Source organism: Lagenorhynchus albirostris, chromosome 9 (assembly GCF_949774975.1).
Source record: "Lagenorhynchus albirostris chromosome 9, mLagAlb1.1, whole genome shotgun sequence".
Taxonomy (NCBI): Eukaryota; Metazoa; Chordata; class Mammalia; order Artiodactyla; family Delphinidae; genus Lagenorhynchus; species Lagenorhynchus albirostris.
This window is the reverse complement of record NC_083103.1, coordinates 42,769,363-42,790,622: the sequence shown is the minus strand read 5'-3', so window position 1 is coordinate 42,790,622 and position 21,260 is coordinate 42,769,363. Positions and strand designations below refer to the sequence as shown.

The window sequence follows — 21,260 nt, the reverse complement described above, 5'->3', positions numbered from 1 at the left end:
TTGCTATTTATTTATGTATCTCTCTTTTTGCCGGCCTATCTGTCTATCTACCAATCTATCTAATTTTTTAGCCGCGCTGTGCGGCATGCGGGATCTTAGTTCTCCCTGACCAGGGATCAAACCCGTGCCTCCTGCAGTGGAAGCGTGGAGTCCTAACCACTGGACCGCCAGGGAGTTCCCCTGTATTTTGCTTTTTAAAATGAATATTCTTTGAGAAACTTTCCCTCATGGTTCTGTCTATTTTTAAAAATTTTTCTTGTAAAAGAATGCATAGTTTTCCTTTGCATTCATGTACTGTAGTTTTCTTAGTCATTCTGCTATTCATGGTATTATAGATGATTCTGTAATATAGATAATTTGTGCTCCTAATTTTTTTTCTACCGTGGGATTTTCTCTTTTTGATAAATTTCTAGGGTTAAGGTTACTAGGTCGAAGAATTTCAGCCTTTTGAGGCGCTTAGTTAAGTATAGCCATTTGGATCTTCACATCCCCAACATCACTAGCATAGTTCCTGTGTCATGTTCACTACAGATGTTCTTATTGTCTTTTAAGGTTTCCTGATTAGGAGATTTAAAATAACACCATAAACTTGCTTGAATTTGCCATTCTTTCCCCCTCCTAGCGAAGATGCGTATTTTGTCATATGCTTGTTCTCCTGTGTGACTTGTTCATTCACTTCCTTTTCTGGTTGTGTTCATGTTTTTTTCCAGTGCAAATGTGAATCATTAATTCACTGTAAATATAAGCTTTGTGTTGAAAAAAAAATTCAGGTGCAGGGATCACAACTCTTTCCCAGCCCTGCAGTAGCGAGGCTCTCATCCGTGCCACTGCATTTCTGGAGAGGGAGAAAGAGACACCAGTGCTTGCCATGTGCCAGCTCTGCTGGGGTCACGATGGCCAAGAGTCTGGACTCTCCACTGGCCTTGCTTTTCAGCTGCTTTTTATTGTGAGCAGAAAAATAGAGCGGCTGTCCATTATCTCAGCTCTAACAGTGTGCTCACTTCATTTACAGGGTCTCTCTTACTCCTCATGTCCCATACACACACACCTGGTACAGAGCCAGCATACAGTAGGCAACTTGTTTTCGTGTGTCATAGATCAGGGGTTGGAATGGACCTTCCTTGACATTCTTCTGCCTACTCCAGTCCCCTGCACAGCATCCCTCCTCAACTGTTCCTTGATTACCTCCGGCGATGGGAGGTTCAGTGTCTCACAAAGACAGACCTTGGGCTCAAGGTGAGATAGATCTGGGTTTGAATTTCTGTTTGACCAGTGGATAAAAGACTTACTGTTTCTAAACCTTATTTGCTTCATTATCTGAATAATCAATATTGTAATATTACATCTCTACCTAATATAGATGTGATGAGGATTAGAAGAAATAATAAAAATCGAGTCTAGATCCCTGTTCCTCACACACAGTAGTGTTGAATAAATGTTACTTGTGAATATTATCTCCACTTACTACTACAAGGCATTTCCTTAAACTTTTGCCATTACATCTGATTTTATGAATCTAAAATATTTTTTATATCGATTAATTAGAATTTTGCTGAATTGGCAAAGAAGCTGCAGCACCCAGAGTGACTTGGAATTTTGAGTATATTCTTCCGTCATGGAGGTGTTGGATAGGCATTGTCTTTGAGCTGATTCCAGCTTGGGCCATGATCTCAGCTGCTGGACTGGACAGTGCTGTAATGCATCCAGGTTGACCCCTTCTTGGTTTTCAAAGTCTGATTTTACAGACCCCTTGTTTGTCTTTCTTCCCTTTCCTGGCTGGTGTTCCTGCCCTGGCACCCCCAGTAGAGGATGGACAAAAACATTTAGAGGAAACAAAACTCTCTTCCACTTATTAGTTACCTGTTCTCTTCCACAGAAAATAGCGTACTAAAGGGAGGGCTAAGGTAGAGGTCATGCTTCCAAGTGCATAGTCATATGCCCAGCCCTAAATGTTGCTTTGGTATTGTAGAGTGAGCCAGTACCAGGGTGGTCGGGGCATTAGTTAGGCTGTACCGACTCTTCTTATTCCTAGACTTCAGCATTTCAGTATTCTTGCTTTAGCTTGCTGAGACTATCATTGACGATCTGAGACCTCCTCAAAGTCTCATGTGATTTAAGCAGGTAGCTTTTACCCTCAGGGAACCAGTGTCACTGGTGTTCGTACTCTTAGGACGACTCTTAGGACTGTGATGTTCGTCTTTGTCTAACCCAGCTCACTGTGCTCTGTAGAGAATAACTTGGTGGGAACTGCCCACCACCCCAGCCGCCGTCTCGGGAAGTTCTTCCCATTAAGTGTCCATTTCAATTTTAAAAATAAAATATTAGGGAATTTAATGAATTTCAGAGACAGCGCTGATGCGTTGGTGAATAAGATTTTAAGCAGTGGTCTCTGAGGAGCTGGTTGGAGGGGAGGATTAACAAAATTTAAAAAGCAAATCCCGGGTTATAGGTTATGTGTGGAGAGGGGTGATGTTTAAGGTATTTTAACAGACAGTGTGGACATGGACCCAGTGGAAGACACTGGAGGCCCCCAGGTGTGCCAGGCACTTACATGTACTTGTTGTATACTGAGAAGATTGGGGGCACTGGAAGAGGGGTGGGAGGTAAGGGAGACAGGCATTCAGTGGGCTTGGGCCACTGACTCTTTCCAGTTCGTGTGGAAGTATTTCAGTATTTGAAACAAGCAGGGTGGCTGTACAAGTGAGGTACTGATGGCGGCTGGCAGCCTGAAGGGGTGGGAGCAGCATCTGAATCACCTTTGACAGGTGTTCAGAGGTGTTAGATCCATTCCTTGCTTGCCTTCCTTTATCTCAGTGCTTAGGGGACCTTTGTGGTGCTGGCCCTGTTGACCTCTTGGTAGGCACTCGGAACGTGTCACATTAGACTTTAGGGTTCTCTGTTTGGAAAGCACTGAGACACATTGCTTTAATTAGAAAACACTACACGTGGCAGGCACCGTCCCTGTCTTCATGGGGTTCCCAATCTTCACCAGTGGCTTCAAGTTTTTCCTGCCCCTGGACTCTAGGAATTTGTCCATAGGAAATCATTACAAGGATGTTTGCTATACAGTGAAAAGCTGGGCAAAATCTAAATGTCCAGCCATGGGGAAATAGTCAAATAATGGTATATCCATGACATGGAATACTATACCTCTTAAAATTCATGAATACAAAGGATATTTCAGGACTCAGGAAAATGCTGAATGTAAAATGTTAGGTGGACAATAAAAGAACCCGAAACTATAGGGAATAATAATAATAATGTTACTAGTACAAGGATGTACATCAAAATGCATTGTTAGCACTGACTGTTGTTTGGAGGGCTGTGGGTAAAGTTAATTTTCTCCTATGTATGTTTCTGAATGTTCCACTTTTTTGGTCATCTGTGGGTATTAACTTTATAATTAGAAGTGTTCCATAAATATTATATTTCTTAAATCCAGTTTAGAGTTTAACAAGTTATTTGTATAATCAGCGACTGAGTATTTTGAATATAAACTTGGAGAAACACTTTTGGAGGTTGTGTTTATCGCCTGTAAAGGAAGCTGCTGACTTGGTGGGATAAAAATAAGAGCCTAGGTCAGCCTCGCGATGCGGGGGCCCCAGCTCCCCCGGCTTCCAGACTGCAAGGGTTCCAAGAGGCCCTAATACGCTTGTTGAAAGGCTCTCCTTGGCTTCTTATTAATGTCCCTCGCTGAGCCGTGCTCTGCTCTGCTGGCTAACCTTGTCAGAAGGTTACCCGTGGCTCTCCAGGTCTCAGCTAATTTTAAACCCAGTGTGCCGGCCAGTGCAGTGGCGTGGCATTGCGCTGCGGGGAAACGAACACTCCCTGGAAGACACGGCTGGGGAAAGATGAGCCGAGTCCCTGGGTTTTCCTCCTCCTCCTGTAAGTGACCAGGCACGCTGAACAAGCAAAGAGAGCTGGGATAATAATGAGAGCTTTTATGGTAAAAATCAGGACTATTAAAGATCTTTTAGCAGTGGCAATCAATGCTGGTTGATAATTGCACGGTGTGATGTGTCCTGCATGAGCTGTGTGAATTCTGACCACATGAGCAGGAGCGAGCTGGATGAGGTCCTCTCTTCCTGGAACTAGACTGACTGTTTTTAAAGCAGAATGAAACTGCCTCTCATTTCACTATTTATTTGGTGTTCTTCTAAATTTGTAGAGCTCAAACTCTGCTGGTAGTACGTTCCTTTTCTGAAGTTTTTACTGATTTGGTTGGGAGAGAGCTAGTTTTTCTTAAAAGCTAAAAAATAAAACACACAGAATCTGCCTGTGTGTTAGCTGCTGTTGGCTGCCACTAAGATTGTCATTTTAAGTACCTCCTTTTTTAAACATTTGCAATAGATAGAGTCCTGTTTAGATTACTGCTGTGCCATATAATGCTTGTAACCCTGATATTTTAACATGAAACATAAATCAGTAACTGCAAAATAACATGACATTGGGGAACCTTTCTCCATCAAAATTAACTTAAAAACAACCAACCAACCAACCAGAGAATCCTTTTTCTCCCCCCTTTTGGATTTTATTTTTTTAAATCTTCTTTCTCTTTTAACACCTTCAGGCTGGGAATCTAAGGTGCCTATTAGAGTTAGCCGTCTTCCCCTGCCAGAGCATTCACAGCGTCTCTCACATGTAAGAGATTACAATGGGAAACTTCACCCACCCGGTTCACTGCCTGGTCTGGGGTTTACCTGCCCAGCTGGAAGAAGGGCATCTTTCCTAATAGCTGGGTCCCTATCTACTCTCTTATGAAACAGTTGCGAGAAGCCAATTAAAAAGGCATAGTGTGTGGAGTAAACCAAGATGAAAGCACAATGGATGGAGATTCAATAACCTGCTAACTCCCTGTAGTGATTGAAGTTAACTTTGTTTGAAGTACCCAGGCTGGGTCAGACCACATCAAGCCAGCAGTGTTCCTGCAAGAGGATAGCACAGGAGTGAACTGTAATTTTATTTTAGGGAAAAAAAATACATAAATGCTTTTTATTGGCCTTTTCTGTTTTGAAGGTCTGTCCCTCCTTCACTAGGCCTAATTAGCTCTGTCATGTTTGGATTTAATTTTGAGAAAATTAAAGCTGAGTAATATCAGGAATTTGTTGAATGGGAATACTTGTTAAAATCTTCACTGACCCAAATCTGACTTTTATAAATAGTATTAAATAAGCAAACTTTAAAAAAACCCCAAACAAACCCATCCCCCTCTTGCCTTAAAATAATGTTTTTAAAAGCACATTCAACTTACTTAAGAATAATATATAAGCTACTCTGGATTGGATGCTAAATGAATGAGTTATTGCAGGGGCTGTAGTGGTGATGTTAGGAGTATACTTATGAATTTAAAGTACATTTTGTAAAGCCCAGTTCCTCTTCGACACAGACTCAAATGTCTGCTTTTCTTCTCCTGGTTCTCTCTTTCTCACCTTTCCCCTCCTGCGCTTGGCCTGCACGCCTGCCTGGTGTGGGCCCGCTGTTATTTTTGTGGTAACCTGACACTTTGGCCAGCAATCGCAGCCCCCAGGTCCCTGGGGGGTGAACTTGCTGTGAGCTGAAAAGGCAGGCTCCAGATCTGATCTCCCAGGTGGAGCAGCTGCTGCAGCAGGGCTGGGGGATGCCACAGACTGGGGAGGAGGGGTGTGTGTCACCAGTCCAGCCCTCGGATTGTGGCTTGTCAGGCAACAGGCCCTACCTTGAGATGGGGGGCCAGTAGAGGCCAGCTAGTCAGGGGTTTTGGAGACTGGAGGAAGGTTTTAAGCTACTACGTTTTTTTCATTTCATTCTGTGGGTCTGGTCTAGAGTATGCCTGAGGCTGTCTTTGTGATTCCTTAGACAAGGATGAGTTTCTTAATAGTCACGAAGATTGTATTAATATTTTATGTTAAACTAAAGCGAACAATTTTATCAAGCTGGGGTAGGGACGAGGTACAGAAATGAATGGGACAGAGCCCCTGTCTTCTGGAAATCTGCAGTATAGCAGGAATGACAGATATATAAGAAGTAGGTATTAATTATAGTTGTGTACGTTCATTCAGCAATTATTTGAGGACCTTCAGCGTGTCAGGCACAGCTCAAGACGTGTGCACACATACCCACTGATCTGTAAACATACAGATTAAGTAATGTATATAATGGTTGCCGAGCATTGAGACATCTATACTTACATGGATCATCTCGTTTAATCTTTCAACAGGTATGTAATGTTAATTCTCATTTTGCTTTGTACCTGCACGCGCACGCACACACACACACACACACACACAACACCCTGAGACACAGCTAACAAGTGGAGAACTCAAAATTAAAACCTCTGGGATTCTAAAGTCTTATATACTCTTTATATACACATATTTTTAACTGTTTGGCCATATAGACTCTCCAGATGCACAGTGTCCTCCCTGGAATTGCAGGGGTGCCCACAAAGGAAAGCACTTAGCAAACATTTTTGGAGTTCCAACAATTCATCTGATAGTGAGAGACGTTAAACATAGGAATGCCAAGGGACTTACCGATCAGCTGGAAACAGTATCTTAAGAGAAATTACAGTGAAGCGTACCAAGTATGGTGTTGGAAGTTTGCTTGAGGTGCTATGAGGACATGGAAGTGACTTCTCCTAGTGGAGGAATCTGCCAAGGCTTCCCAGAGGAGAGGTTGGTGGCTTTGGTCTTGAAAGGACCAGTAGACATTCATTAGATGGAATTGCTGGTGAGAGAAGCAGCTGAGCAGAGGGGCCCAGGTGGCTGAGGGGGTGAAGTAGGCAGCCTGCTGTGTCTGGGCACCTTGGAGTGGTCTCTGGCTGGAATGTGAGGGACTGCACAGGTGCCTGAGAAGCAGGCTGGGGGCAGGTGGTCAAGGCCATGGGTGCCCTGTTATGCAGTTAGGTCCTGGAGGGTGTGGGCCTCTGCTGAAAGATTTAAAGTGAGCACAGGATAAAAGTCATATTTGCATTTTGGGAAGACTCTGTCTGAAGAATAGCACAGGAGAAGCTGACTAAAAATATATGAGCTGGAGATTCTGATTCAGTACTTCTGGCATCAGGGCTGAGATCTGTATTTTTAAGAAGCCATCTATGTACTTCCCAGGGTTGGGAACCTGGCAGAACTAGGTTGTTGGTAGTGGTGGTGTTTGGGGACATAGGGGACAGCCCACCTCAGGGAGGTGTGAAGAGGTCCTGCCTGTGAGACGGGAGCAAAGTTAGTGGGGGTGGAGAGGAGTGGAGGGGATGCAGTTGAGAGATGAGGGGCCGAGTGGACATTCTTGGTGACGAGTTGCATGGGAAGGGATGGGAGAAGCCTGAGATGATGGCCCTCCTTTGGGTGCTGATTCAGCGAGGTTCTCTGAGGAGCAGAATCCCTCAGAGGAAGCCTGAGGGATTGGGTTCCCTCACCCAGGGCCTGGGAAACCCTTTTTGGATTTTCTTGGGCGATTTTAGAGACAGATCCTTAATATAGAAACGTGACTTGGAAGGTGTCAGTGCCCGGTATGCCAGGTCTGTGTGTCTGTGAGGGTTTGGGTTTGTTTGCTTTGTCTTTGGGCCTTTTAGCCTCTCAAGTCTCGCCCTGTAAGTAAAGTCCTCATTAGTTGTTTGGACTGAGCAGGCATCAACACCGTGAATGTCCGAGACGGGGAGGGCTTTAGCGGCAGTTCACAGGTGTAATTGGAAATGGTGTAAATGTAATTGGAAATGCATTTTGATTAGAGAGAGGAGTTCCTTGTTCCTCTACCAGGGTTAGGAGAATCTGCAGGAGGAAGAGATCCTGGAAGGAAATACATATCTCTCCCCTTTATTATTATTTTTTTTCTAAAGAGACTCACTCCTCCTTTGTGCGTGTGTGCGTGTGCTGGGGAGGTGTAGAAATATTGATTGAATCAAGCTGTGGCCTTTTGCCTTTTTTGCTTGATACGACTGCCTCATTTGCTGGGGTGGGGAGCGTTGGGGATGAGGAGGGAGGAGTCCGGTGGCGGGTGTCATGACCAGAGTCCGCTTTCCTTCAGAGCACCTTGAGCCTTGCAGAAGTGAAGCAGATGTTTCGCCTGATTTCAGAGTTGGGTGCCTCAGCTTTTCTGTCGATGCCTCTCTTTGCCTGGGTTTCTTGCCCCACTACATGCCCTGACGCGCTTATGGACTGCTTAGAGCTGGTGTTGTGCACACAGTAGGTGCTCAAGTAATATTTGTTAATTTGAATGACTGGTGTATTGTCTAAGGGGGAACAATACTTATTCTGCCTCAGCCAGTTTCCTGCCAAGATTCTTTCTCCTGCTGAAGTCGCACTGGGTGTAAAACAAGGACCGGTTTTCCATTTGGAGGGCAGGGATGGGGGCGAGGGTGAGGCTTTAATTGGCCCCTGAATTTGCATCCCTCTCAGTGTAAGACCAGTTTTGCAGCTGCTCTATCCCTGTATCATCATTAAATGGCAGATGTGTTTCTCATTGGAGGGGTGGGGACTCAGTTGTATCAGTGACGCTGGGAATGGGTAGACATTTGTGAACAAGCAGTGTCATACATTTTTGGTTTGTTGATACACTTGCTCTCATTGCCATTTGCACGTTGGCCATGTGCACACATGTGTCACTGTGTAAGCATAGCAGTCTAGTCCCCACGTTGGGTTCAGGATGACCGCGCTATCCGCGAGGGACCAGGGAAATACGTGGAACCCTCCACGACCAACTCTGAGAGCATTTATTGGAAGAGCTGAGTGACTGGGCACCAACAGAGTGAATCCTGTGGTTCTAGGCTGTTTAAACAAGCACACCTGTATAAACGGTCATTGTCTTTTTGTGCATTAAAAGGCCTTTATAAATTTGGAACGCTTCAGGGATGAGCCACACTGTAACACTTGAATTTATCTAGAGAACTCTTTTGGACCACACCACACTGAAAATGCTTTTTTCTAAATGTCGGTTCATTGGTTTATTTATTTATTTTTGGCTGTGTTGGGTCTTTGTTTTTGTGCGAGGGCTTTCTCTAGTTGTGGCAAGCGGGGGCCCCTCTTCTTCATCGCGTTGCGCGGACCTCTCACTATCGTGGCCTCTCTTGTTGCAGAGCACAGGCTCCAGATGCGCAGGCTCAGTAGTTGTGGCTCACGGGCCTAGTTGCTCCACGGCATGTGGGATCTTCCCAGACCGGGGCTTGAACCCGTGTCCCCTGCATTGGCAGGCAGATTCTCAACCACTGTGCCACCAGGGAAGCCCTGAAAATGCTTTTGATTAAACAATTTGGATTCCAAATTTATAAAATTGCCGGTTCTTCATCCTTTATCCCCCCAAATACACACATACACTAACACACACACCCCCCTTTAGGAGTTGCTTGCATACTCCTGATATTGCTGGTGTTTTCTTGTTGCCTTTGAATGAAACAACCCAAACTTTTTGTTGCTGTGTGTGTGGCCCCTTGTGGTCTGGCTCAGTTTACCTTTTGTTTTCTTGCTTTGTCTTTTCTTCACCACATCCCCTTCACAGATACCCATCTCTGCACAGGCCTCCCTGAGCTTTCTCATAATTGGCCTCGTAAGTCCTGCTCAGACTTCAAGACCAGCCTAAGCATCACCTCCCATGAGGCCCTTGTTGACCTGAGAGACAGAATCAGCTCCTGTTTCTGTGCTCCAACAGCACTTAGTTCATTCCTCTTTTGACATATTATATTCATGCACTTGTTCATTCATTTCTTCACCCGTGGGTTCATTATTTTAGGCACCCTTTGGGTCATTATTTTTGGGGAGCACTGACTGTGTGCTAGACCTTCATTAAATGCCAAGGACAGGAAAATGACTAAAGGCATGGACCTAAGCCTTAAAGATCTCACAAAGCCCCAGGGTTGACAGCCACAGAGACGGATCATTCCTGTGCAGTGAGTGAGAGGGTTCATTTGTCCTGGGGAGCAAAGGTGCTTTCTGCAGGAACATGGCGGGAGTGGCTTCCCAACGAGTGGCTTGAAGTCTTGAAGGATAATTAACCTACTTCTGTGTCTCCCTGCTGGAAGGGTGCTCCTTGAGGGCAGGGAGGGGAGCATGTTTATTTCCTCTCTCTAGTGCCTGGCACATGGGTGGGGAGACATGGGATGGGGGGTTTCAATAAATCTTTGATCATATTGAATTGAAACAGATAATAAAAAGAAAACAGAAATTATTTCCCCTTCGTGATTCTGCCCTGTCCTGTTTCAGAGTGAATTTAAGGCAGCTTGCAAGGCTGTAGAAGAGCACAAATTAAGAAGCAGGGAAAGAAGGAAGAAAAAGAAGAGGATTGAGGCAGGGACCTCAAAAAGCGGGTTTGGGAATGAAACCAAACTTGCCAACCATATAACCACCGTGCTCTGTCTGAGGGGCCTGCCAGTGGGGCTTAGTGCTCTTTGGCAGTGAGTGAGGAAGCCTAGTCGGGTGAACACGAGGTGAAAAACACGTGGTGTTTTGTTGGTTATTGAACTTTCCATTGGGACCTTTGTAAAGAGCAATCTGTGTAATGTGATGAAGGACATACTCAACTTCTTGGAGTACATCCAGTGACTAATTCATGGGATGTTTCTGGGTATGCTGATGGTATCACGTAAAAGCATAATTCAATAAAAGCAGTTTATCTGGAGCTCCTGGAATACACTTTCTCTCAGATAACTGTGGAATCACTATGGGACTGGAACAGATAGTTCTACCTGCTGTTCAGTCTGTCCCTCTTTTTTATCCAGTGTCCTAATGCTACATGCCACTGCCTTTGGTCCTAGAGGTCACACAAGCTCTGTTTCTGCTCCCAAGGAGTTTGATGATCATGTGTTGGGACTCAGAAAATACTCATGTATGAGTATCTCTATGATCAGATGCATTAGAAATGGGTATTTAAAGTAAGATGGGCCAGACCAACACTCACACAAAAATGTAAACATATGATTTGTGATGGTTGAGAGGATGGAAAGGAACAACATTTGTCGCCGTGTACTGTGTTCTTGGTTACCCTAAGTTGGCAGGAAAGAGGAGTTTTTTCCTTCTGGGCATGTTGGAGCCTAAATTTTGGATTCTCTGATGCGGTGATGATGATAGTCTCATGGATCCATTGGGTCTTTAGAGAGCATTTGAATGCCACTGTACCCAGCTGAAGACCCTCAGCAGAGCTTGGTCCTCACAGTTCAGCACTTTCAAATGCCATCTTTTTCCAGTTTTCCTTGTCGATTGGCTTATGACCCAAGCAGAAGTCAGCCCTGGATTTACCTGTTGCTGCTTTCACTCAGCATGCTGTGTAATAATCCAGGGTAGACGGAGGCATGGCTAGAATGGGGGAAGCATCCTAAATCATAGAAACTGGAGAAGGCAGCCCAGGGCCGTTTCTCTGTGTAGAGTGGAGAGGCCCACTCCTAATGCAGCAGAATTAGGATTCCACATCAGCCAAAGGAGCTGCATCCGGGCAGCTCAGCTGCTGGGACTTGGAGTCAGTCCAGAGCCAACACATCATTAAGTTGGCCGGCAATGAGCTGTGTAACACTGAGTGAGTCTCCACCAGCTTTTGTAAGAAGGATGGTGCCTTCTTACAACAAACCCCCCACCCCATGTCTCCCCATCCACGTGCCTACAGACTTGCCACCTAGGGAACAGCACCTTGATTGCATGAGGCCCATTTGTTTGGCATTCCTTCTGACCTGGGGCTGAGATGGACTCTTTTGCAATGCTTGTCTTAGGGTCTGACCAAACGCAGCATATGTGTTTATCTGATGTGCTGGTAGCTTTTAAAATATGAACTGTCAGGATGTCCCTGGTGGTCCAGTAGTTAAGACGCCGTGCTTCTACTCTAGGGGGCACAGGTTCGATCCCTGGTTGGGGAACTAAGATCCTACGGGCCGCACGGTGTGGCCAAAAATAAAAAATAAAAAAAGTAAAACTGGGGCTTCCCTGGTGGCACAGTGGTTAGGAATACACCTGCCAGCACAGGGTACACGGGTTCAAGCCCTGGTCTGGGAGGATCCCACATGCCGTGGATCAACTAAGCCCACGTGCCACAACTACTGAGCCTTGGCTCTGGAGCCCGCGAGCCACAACTATGAGCCTGAGTGCCACAACTACCGAAGCTCGCGCGCCTAGAGCCCGTGCTCCGCAACAAGAGAAGCCACCACAATGAAGCCTGTGCACTGCAATGAAGAGTGGGCCCCGCTCCCCGCAACTGGGGAGAGCCTGCGCGCAGCAATGAAGACAGCCAAAAATAAATAAATTTTAAAAAAAGTAAAATAAAATATGAACTGTCTACTTTTGATTTTTAATTTGTACTCATTGTCGTGTAAAATTCTGAGGCATCCTGATAGGCTGATGGTGAATCTCACCACCTAAGAAAGTAACATTACCCATGACTTAGTGACTAAGGAGTATTTTTTTCCTGGTATTTGTTTTCTTTGTTTAAGCATTAGGATTGGTGAGTCTACTTGAAATGTGTGTTCACTCTACAGACCTTTTGGAATGGAGGAGTTAGTTTGGGGGGTTTTCTTTGACTGTTATTCCTGGGAAAGGGCTTAGGAATGTTCCTTTTGAAATGCTACTTACTGCTAACTCTTGTGGCATTTTTTTCTTTTTTCCCTCTTAGAGCATTAAAGAAGCATCTGTTTCTGGCTTTGAAATGTGTTTCCCAAGGTTAAACAACCCACCTTCCAGGGATCCATGACTTGGGCTACAGGTCATGTCATCCAGCTTACGCTCCCCTTACAGGTGCACTGTTCTTGATAGCAAGTCTTCTCTTGGCATGGTCAGATGGCATAGATTGCCTGGACCTGAGTGTATGGCCTTGTCTTTTTGAAGGAGCCTACTGATGGAGAGCAGTGATGAAGCTTGCCTGGTGATGGTGAAGAGGAAAGGAAGAGACAGGAATTTCTGTTCTTAATGGCTAACACATTCATTAAGGGGATGGGGAAGGTGATTCCCTCAAAGGCTGGTAATACAGAACCACATGGCATGAAATCAATCAGAACCTTTCTCGAGCTGTCACCTGGGCAAGTACTTGGAGCTGATGGAGCGGAGAATTAATCAGGGAATCTCAGGAGGGTAATGCTAAGACCTCTGATGGGGTGCTCAGCATCGGGGTCTTGGTGAAGAGGTGTTGGCTTGTTGATGGATCCTGTTGATAGAGAAGTGATTTTCGAAAAGGAGAAGGTGTAATTATCTGCTCCTTCCTGCTGAAATTAGAGGGAACCTATTGGCAATTGGAGTGTATGACACTAAGGCTCACTGGCTGATACTGACTGCACAGCAGACGTTCCGTCTCTCTGGAGACTGCCTTCAAAACAAGGCTGCAGATCCTCACCTGTATTTCTCAGGCCACTTGTTAGCAAGTTTGGCTAGCCTCTGAAATGGTAGGAAAATAACAGCTCTCGCCATTTACATATGCAAAAGCGATGAACCGTCATTAGTGTCTGACATTCCTCCCAAGTACCCAGGGAGGTGAGTCAGTATCATAACTATTCATTAGGAATTCATTAGACTGTGCTTCATGGTGTCAGTTGTGGACAGAGCTGAGAATTCAGCACTGCCTACATTCTCTCCCTTTCGAATCCAGCCTCCAACTCACTGTCTAGTGAGGATGTAGTTTGAGTCCAGTATTCCCATGGAACGTGCATTCTATCTGGAGCAATGACTATTAAGCATATGTGACTTCAGTCAACTTATTTAGGCCTCTGGACCTCATAAGGTAGGAATAATACCCAGTGCGGGCAGTGCAGTTACTAAATACGATCCTGTAGGTCAGCAGTCCCCAACCTTTTCGGCATTAGGGACCGGTTTCGTGGAAGACAGTTTTTCCACGGACCGGGGTGGGGCGGTGATGGCTCAGGCGGTAATGCGAGCGATGGGGAGCGGTGGGGAGCGGCAGATGAAGCTTTGCTCTCTCGCTGGCTGCTCACTTCCTGCTATGTGGCCCAGTTCCTAACAGGCTGTGGACTGGTACTGGTATGCGGCCCGGGGGTTGGGGACCCCTGTCCTAGAAGACCCAAACCATATTTGTCCCTTTAACACAAAGGGCTCTTGGTTGTCTGTAATCGTGATTAATAAATAAGAAGTTGAATCAGACAGCTAACTCGTGGTTATCCAAACTGTGCTTGGCATAAGTCTGTCCTCTTACATGTTCTTGGTTTGCTGATTTCCTTTGGGGCTCTTATTATTCATTAGAACCTTGGCCAGAGTCAGAGTGAGGAATGGGAAAGGAGCTGAAACTCTGACCCTTCTCATGGAAAGCTTAGGTGATAAGTTCAGTCATGTTGTTATCAAAGAATGTTCACATCATTTGGTTGTTGGTTCATTTTTTCTTTCTTTGAATATTTATTATGCCAAGTACTGTGCTAGCACAGGGGATAATGGTGACTGTAGTAGTCCCTGCCCTCAAGGACATTGGGATGTGGATGGGGGGAGTGATAACAAACCAACTTAATCTAAGATCTCTTATAGGTAGTCTTTGGAAACACAGGTGATGAATGATGAAGTTGGTTTCCTTCAGTGTTAACGGTGGAAACTGAGTCACATGGCAGATACTGTGTGGTCCAGGGTTACTCGGGTAGAGGCAGAGTCCTAACTTCCAGTCCACCTCTTTTCTTGTTGCCTCACAGAGTATGAAGATATTGGCTAAAATAAGCTTTATGGATTTTTTTTTTTAGATCCTCACATTCAGTGACATTTCCCTAATCATGAGGGTTAGTTAAAACTAATACTTTTATTTAAGAGCTCTTAAATCACCAGTAAGTGGGTGAGATGCTTACATTATGTGAGACCCACAGGAATTAATATAAAGGGAGCAGCGATTCCTGTGTCCTGTGTCATACCCCTTGTGCATACGTTCCTTGGATAGAGTTGGTGTCAGAAGCACCTTCATTGACCGTCTAACCTCCTTCTTCCCCTAGACTTTTAAATGAAAATATGTACTGGTTGAATACTATATATGTGTGTGTGTGTGTGTGTGTGTGTGTGTGTGTGTGTGTGTATACACACACACACATATGTATAATGTTCATCATATAAGATGTCATTCCAGTGTGCTCATGTTACCTGTCTTGAAATGTAAGTGGGTAATCCTGAAAGAATGATTCATTTAGGCAGTGTGGCCATTAGCAGGAATGTTTGGGTAACATTTCTTTTTGGAGTTTATTCCAGTGTGGCTGGGAAGAGTTTCAGGAAAAAAGGAGGTTTTAGAAAAGTGTTAATGATGGAAACTGAGGCACATGGGGGCTACGTGATATATAGTACATTTTCAACCAACAACATTTTCCCTTCTCTCTTTTGTTTTAGGCATTCGTTTAGATTTAGGGTTATTCCCCTCAACGAAACTTCCCAGAAGAATATGAAAACTATTGATTGTGTGCATTATAAGTGCAGGCGTTTGTTACCAATTTAAATTTTCCATTTAGGCATCTGAAGACCTTAAGGAAGAGGATCCTTTAAACTTATTTCCCAAAGGGAGCCATTAGGGAAGCTCCTTCATTTCTTTACCATCCCATTATCAGTAGGTGTTTGGGCATCACAAGGTCCATACCACTGTCTAGAGATGATGGACTTGAAAACGTCATCTGTTCATGGTTTTTCAGATGATAGATCACCTTCATTCATTATCTCACTAAATCTTTATGGAAACTCCATGGGGTAGAGTCCCTCCACTACTTAATGATTTTTCTGCACTGGGGTTGCATTTAATTTATTATTTTCATTTTATAAATTAAAATCTGAGCTTCTAGAGATGACCTAATTTAGTCTGGGCTGCGTGGCTAATGGGTGAGACAGGTTTGGAATCCAGATCAGTTTGAATCTTAATACCATACACCCCACCCCCCACCCCCGCTGCCCCACAATACTATGTTCTTCATTTACTGAAGTGAGTGAAAGTTGGCTCCCTTGCTCAAAGGATGTATGAGGCGGTGAGGACATCAGCTCTGCAGGCACAGATATTCTATGCGTATATCACCTCATTAGATCTTATTGTTGGTAATAAGCAGGTGCTTGTTATTGTACATTCAGAAGCCAGGTAGATCGGGTGGTAGTTAACTAATTCCACACATTTTTAGGATGCTCCTAATGTGTGGCTGATTCTCTCAGAGCCACTAGATACAAGGATGGTTTTCAGGATGAGGTGGATTTTGAGCTGGGCTGGAAGGGAACTGAGGGATGGAATTTGGTATCCAGTACAGGGAGCTTTTCTCAGCCAGTCCTAGTCTTGTGATTGGAAACTCTGCCCATACAAGGCCTCATCTTACAATTGGGTTGTAAAACCAAGGGCCTGTAGAAGTCTGTGGATTATGTATCTGGTAGCTTCTGGGGCTGTGTCCTGGCCCTTGTCCAGAGTAGGTAATTCCATCCTGCTGAGCTCCAGTTCACCAAATGCAAGAGCCTGGACACGGAGTTCTTCTTCCCTTTGCAATAAATGAATAAAAACATGTGAGCATTTAGAGCAGCGCCTGTGGTTCCTAAGTGGATGGATCGATTGATGCTAGTTAATATTGCATTCCCCAACAACCAAGGAGTTGTGACCCTTAGCTTTAGAGGTAACTTGAAGGGGTTGTCTGCAAGACTCTGCTGCCTGTCTTATGAGGCCATCTACCACTTGTTGAACTAACAGGAAATTTTTCCTTATGTTGAGCCATGATCTTCTTTGGAACTTCTACAAAGCAGGTCTAACACCCTCCCTGTGTGTAACAGCTTCAGAAGTTGTTTGGCGTCTGAGGACATTAAGCTTGGCAGTTATGATTCAGAAAGATCTTACCAGTTTTGAGCCACTGGCTAAGGCTAAAAATAATGGAATTTAATAGAATAGATATAAATTCCTGATTTTAGCTCCTAACCCAATTGATCAAGAGTCGGGATTCAGGAACAGCACTTGGAGGGTGGGAGCTTAGAAGTTTTATGGATCCTAAGTCCACCTCTGAGTGTCATTTATTGAAGGTTGTGACAAACTGGGCTGGGCAAGAGGGATGATGTGAATTGTATCTAGTCTGGAACATGGTCAGGAGACTGGGGGCTGCTCTGGTCATACCTAAATGGGTGTCTTCAGGGAGATTTGCTTCCCCAAGGCATGGATAGACCTCAAGGCTGAATGATTAGAAGTTAACCAGGAGATGGGTTTTAGCCTAATAGATGGAAGAATTTCAACATGTTAGTACAAAGGAGGTGATACTGGGAAGGTAGTGGGTTCTTTGTTATTGTTATTGGTGATGTTCATGCATAGACTGACCAGTTAATGAGATGTGTCAGAGGGGACCTCAGCTATTGAATTAGGGTTGTTGTGTTTTGGTCTGGAGACTCTGAGGCTTTCAATTATATGGTAATGTTTTTTTTAGTCAAATAAAGTTCCCCTGGTCCCTTGGATTCCATCCCTCTACCATAGTGGTTGAGCGCTGGACACAGTTTAATCTTAAAATGTGGCTCTCTGGAGTGAAGTCTTACTGCTGTGAGCTGCCTGGAGCTGAGGAATTGGCCTGTGTTTTTGTATGTGTCTGGTTTTGTTCGTTTTGTTTTGTTTAGTTTTGGGGTAAGGTGGAGAGGGAGAAGGTGAACGGCTAGTCACCGCTCAAAGAGTTCACACATATTCTTATAATTTCTCTAATAAACCTCTTTGGACCTAGACTCTAGGGTAGCGTGCAGTTCAGCTTGGATTTTATAAGACTCTTAGATCCCAACCAAGAAAAAAAATGTAATAATTTGAGAATTCAAAGGCCCACACTGCAGGCATTGTAGAGTTCATCTGGGGGTCAGTCACAAAACCCTTTCTTGTGGCATAATTTATATCTTTAACATTTGGCAGTTTTTAAATTCCTGTGTCAGTGTACATGTGTTGGTAAGAAGTAGTAAATATTTTGCTGACAAGTTCTTTGAAAGATGGATCAGTGGCAGCGTTCAAAGGCAGATAACCTGAGGGTTTCCTTTATCCAGGTGCTGCCAAATCTAAAGAGCTGTCAGGATGCGGAGCCAAAAGCACCCGTTGGTTATACCATTTATTGTGTAATGTTCCTGTGCCTCAGACTTTCTGCACCTGGGATCTGTAGATATACACAGCGGGGGAAGGCAGGGGAAGAGGGTTCAGTTGGGAGAGAGAAGGAAAGGGCTGGCTCTCAGAGGTGCTGGCTCTCAGAGGTGACTGCCCTGGGATACAGAGCAGTGCCTGGTACCTAGTAGGGCTGCCCGCATCTGCTTCCCTCCTGGCCGCCTTTGTTGTGATGTTGCATGGACTTGAGGCGGCGGAAGGGGGTGGAATGGTGGTCGCACTAAGCTCTCCATACTCAGGCCCTGCGCCTCCCCTCTTCCAGTCAATCCCCAGGAGGAATTCTTATCCCCTTTTTGGGGAAGGCTTTGAATAAATGATCTGATGCCTTTTCAACAAAGGCATATTGATATGTTAGTGTGCAGACAGCAAGGGGTACTGGATTAGATCATTTTCACATTGGTGTTTGTGCCACTTTGACATTTGTTTGGAATGACCATAGGTTACATGCATAATTTAAGGAGAATAAATCTTTGAGAAAGATTTCTTTTTTTTTTTTTTTTTTGTGGTACGCGGGCCTCCCACTACTGCGGCCTCTCCCGTTGCGGAGCACAGGCTCCGGACGCGCAGGCTCAGCGGCCATGGCTCACGGGCCCAGCCGCTCCACGGCACGCGGGATCCCCCCGGACCGGGGCACGAACCCGCGTCCCCCGCATCGGCAGGCGGACTTTGAGAAAGATTTCTTTTGGTTCTGTAATCTTTAGTGCTACAGAAAAATAAACGAAAGCCTCCCGCACAGTTTTCCTGTGATCAGGAATTCCAAGGAGGCTACCAGATGAAGTGCCTCATGTGGGTGTGAAACATTTCTTCAGATGTGCTGGCCGCTTGCAGTTGTTGCAGGGAAGGCAGGAATTGGGGACAACTTGGTTCCAGCTTCAGGGTTACAATCTAGAAGCTGAGAGTGGCAAAGTGACCTGACCTGTACAGTGTAAAAAGCCCTGCGGTTAAATGCTATAGAATAGCAGGTCCAGGTCTGCTGGCGTTGCTGTTTGTAGAATGAGTATTTGTGATAAAATAATCTCCCTCCTTCTGTCTGCCATTCTGCCGCCATCTTGCTTCTTGGTGATCCCAGTGACAAATTCTCGGATGGTTTGACATTTTAGAGTTATCGTGCTAATTGCCACAGTGAGGTAGACGCCGTTTGTTTTACTTTATTTTCTTTTAAACAACTTGTTCTGCTCTGGAGATTTGATTATCATCGAGCAAAGTGCTCCTGGTAGATAGTAGGTACTTAGCAAATTTTGCATGATTCATTGTGAACTTGCAATTCAGAGTGAGCACTGTTCTCAGATGAAAATTTCCTCTCATCTGTGAAGATTATCCAGCTTCTGCCTGCTGTTTTCTTTCTGTTCCTAACGTGATACATAGGAACAAAAGACACTTGGATCTCAAAATTCCATATTCTCTCCTAGGAGTTATTCTCCAAGCAGAGCTGGTGACTGAAAAGTCCGCAGTAGAACCAGCGAGAGCAGTATGTTGATGGTTACCGTGTCCTTATACTATCTTTTGATTTCTCTCTTAGGTTTATTTTCTTGAAAAGGCTCCAGGCTTCGGCTTGGAAAATCCAACCGCCAAAATTGAGCCCAGCAGCTGGAGCGGCAGTGAGAGCCCTGCCGAAAACATGGAAAGGATGAGTGACTCTGCAGATAAGCCCATTGACAATGATGCAGAAGGGGTCTGGAGCCCCGACATTGAGCAGAGCTTTCAGGAAGCCTTGGCTATCTATCCACCATGTGGGAGGAGGAAAATCATCTTATCCGATGAAGGCAAGATGTATGGTAAGTGATTTGAAATGCTCCTTTGAAATGCTGCAACCTGCTTTTGTGGTAAGGGGTCAACGTAGCTAGTCTTCTACTGAGATCCATTCCTTGTATTGGGTTGAATGATCTTTGTACAATTTTAGTTGGCCATCCAAGGGACTGAATCTCAACTGAAGAGGAGAGTCAGTAAAGGACCACTGGGAAATCATTCCCTGGAGTTTCTTCTTCTTCTTCATATCAAAAGCTCTCGATGACCAGATAGGAACAGAGGTAGTTGCAGTGGCATATGCAGACACCAAACGTGGGGACTAATTCTTCTGAATGCACACCCCATCAAAAGGAAGTGCTGCTGCCTAGCTCCAGATAACTGACTGAAGCTCCGTAGAAGTGGGGCCTAGTGCTGCCAAATCTAGCAAGATAGATGTTTATATATGAAATGTACTCATTTTTAAAAGCCAGCATTTTTTTTTTTAAAATACAACCCTGTATAGGCCATATAAAACATGCCCAGGGACTTGATCAGACCTTTGAACCACCAGTTTGCTGCGTTGTTGCCAATTTGCAGTTGAATGGCCAGACAAGGCACTGACCCCCAGGCTACTCTGACCAGTCTCCCTTTCCACATGGGGACCCCTCACAGTGCATTCAAAACTCCAGGAGCACCCAAGAGGATGAGACCAGTTGACCAGATGGCTGGGGATGCCAAAGGTGGCAGCAAGCACCCATCCACTAGTCTGGGGCTTGCACACTGGGTTTGGACCTTCCCTGCACCTGCTGTAAAGGCTTCCAGCTGCTGACCTGTACTTTCTGCCTGCTTACCTTTTGGGAAGCAGATGGCAGGTGGTTGCAGATACGTTCTGCTTGTCTAATTGGGCACGTTAAGTTGACAGTTTGCACTGTGGCTGAGCCTAAAGAGATGCAAACAAATAACCTAAACTCAAAGAGAACCGGCTCAGCAGCCTAGCGGAGCTTGTTAACTTATCATGGGAGTGATTTATTTCTAAATAATTTGAAAGCTTTTCCATAATAGGGTGTTGTACCTTTAATACCGCACCTCCTCTATCAGGAGCCGTAGGAGGCTGCAGCTCAAACTAGCACCCACTGCTGGGGAGAAAGCAGATGGTGGTGCAGCTGCAACCAGCTGTGCCCCCACCCTGCCCTACCCCTCTCCAATTTGGATGATGTAATGGAAACAAGGAAAATTTTGCTTTCTGCAGCATTCGAGTCTCTCTCCCTTGGCCAGTCGGTGTCACACACACAGGAGAGAAAGAGAACATAAACCTTCAGTATTTGTTTTATGTTCTCATGTGATCCTTCGTAGCCAAAGAAGCTTCTTCGTGTCTGGTGAAATGGACTCAAGATGAAACATCTCAGCTGCTGTGGGTAGAAAGTTTCAGGGCCTTCGATTTTCTGTGTGCTTGTATCTTTCCTGGGCTACCCTTCCTCAGCCTGGCTATTTGCTTTCAGGGTCTTGTTTTCATACCTAAAAATACAACTTCCCCATTTTAAAGGCAGAGAAAA

At 45.0% G+C, this 21,260-nt stretch overlaps 1 protein-coding gene across 7 annotated transcripts in view; it reads left to right on the top strand.

Moving 5' to 3' along the window:
• TEAD1 (TEA domain transcription factor 1) overlaps positions 1 to 21,260 on the top strand; it is a 260,521-nt gene that overhangs the window by 61,610 nt on the left and 177,651 nt on the right. For 6 of the 7 annotated variants that reach the window (XM_060159637.1, XM_060159634.1, XM_060159636.1 and 3 more), the window contains one exon: positions 19,502 to 19,757. In XM_060159637.1, the coding sequence (XP_060015620.1) occupies positions 19,601 to 19,757 (157 nt within the window). In that variant the 5' untranslated portion in view covers positions 19,502 to 19,600. Of the gene's footprint in view, positions 1 to 3,800; positions 3,886 to 19,501; positions 19,758 to 21,260 lie in introns of those variants that run through there. The other variant, XM_060159640.1, reaches the window with a different exon arrangement.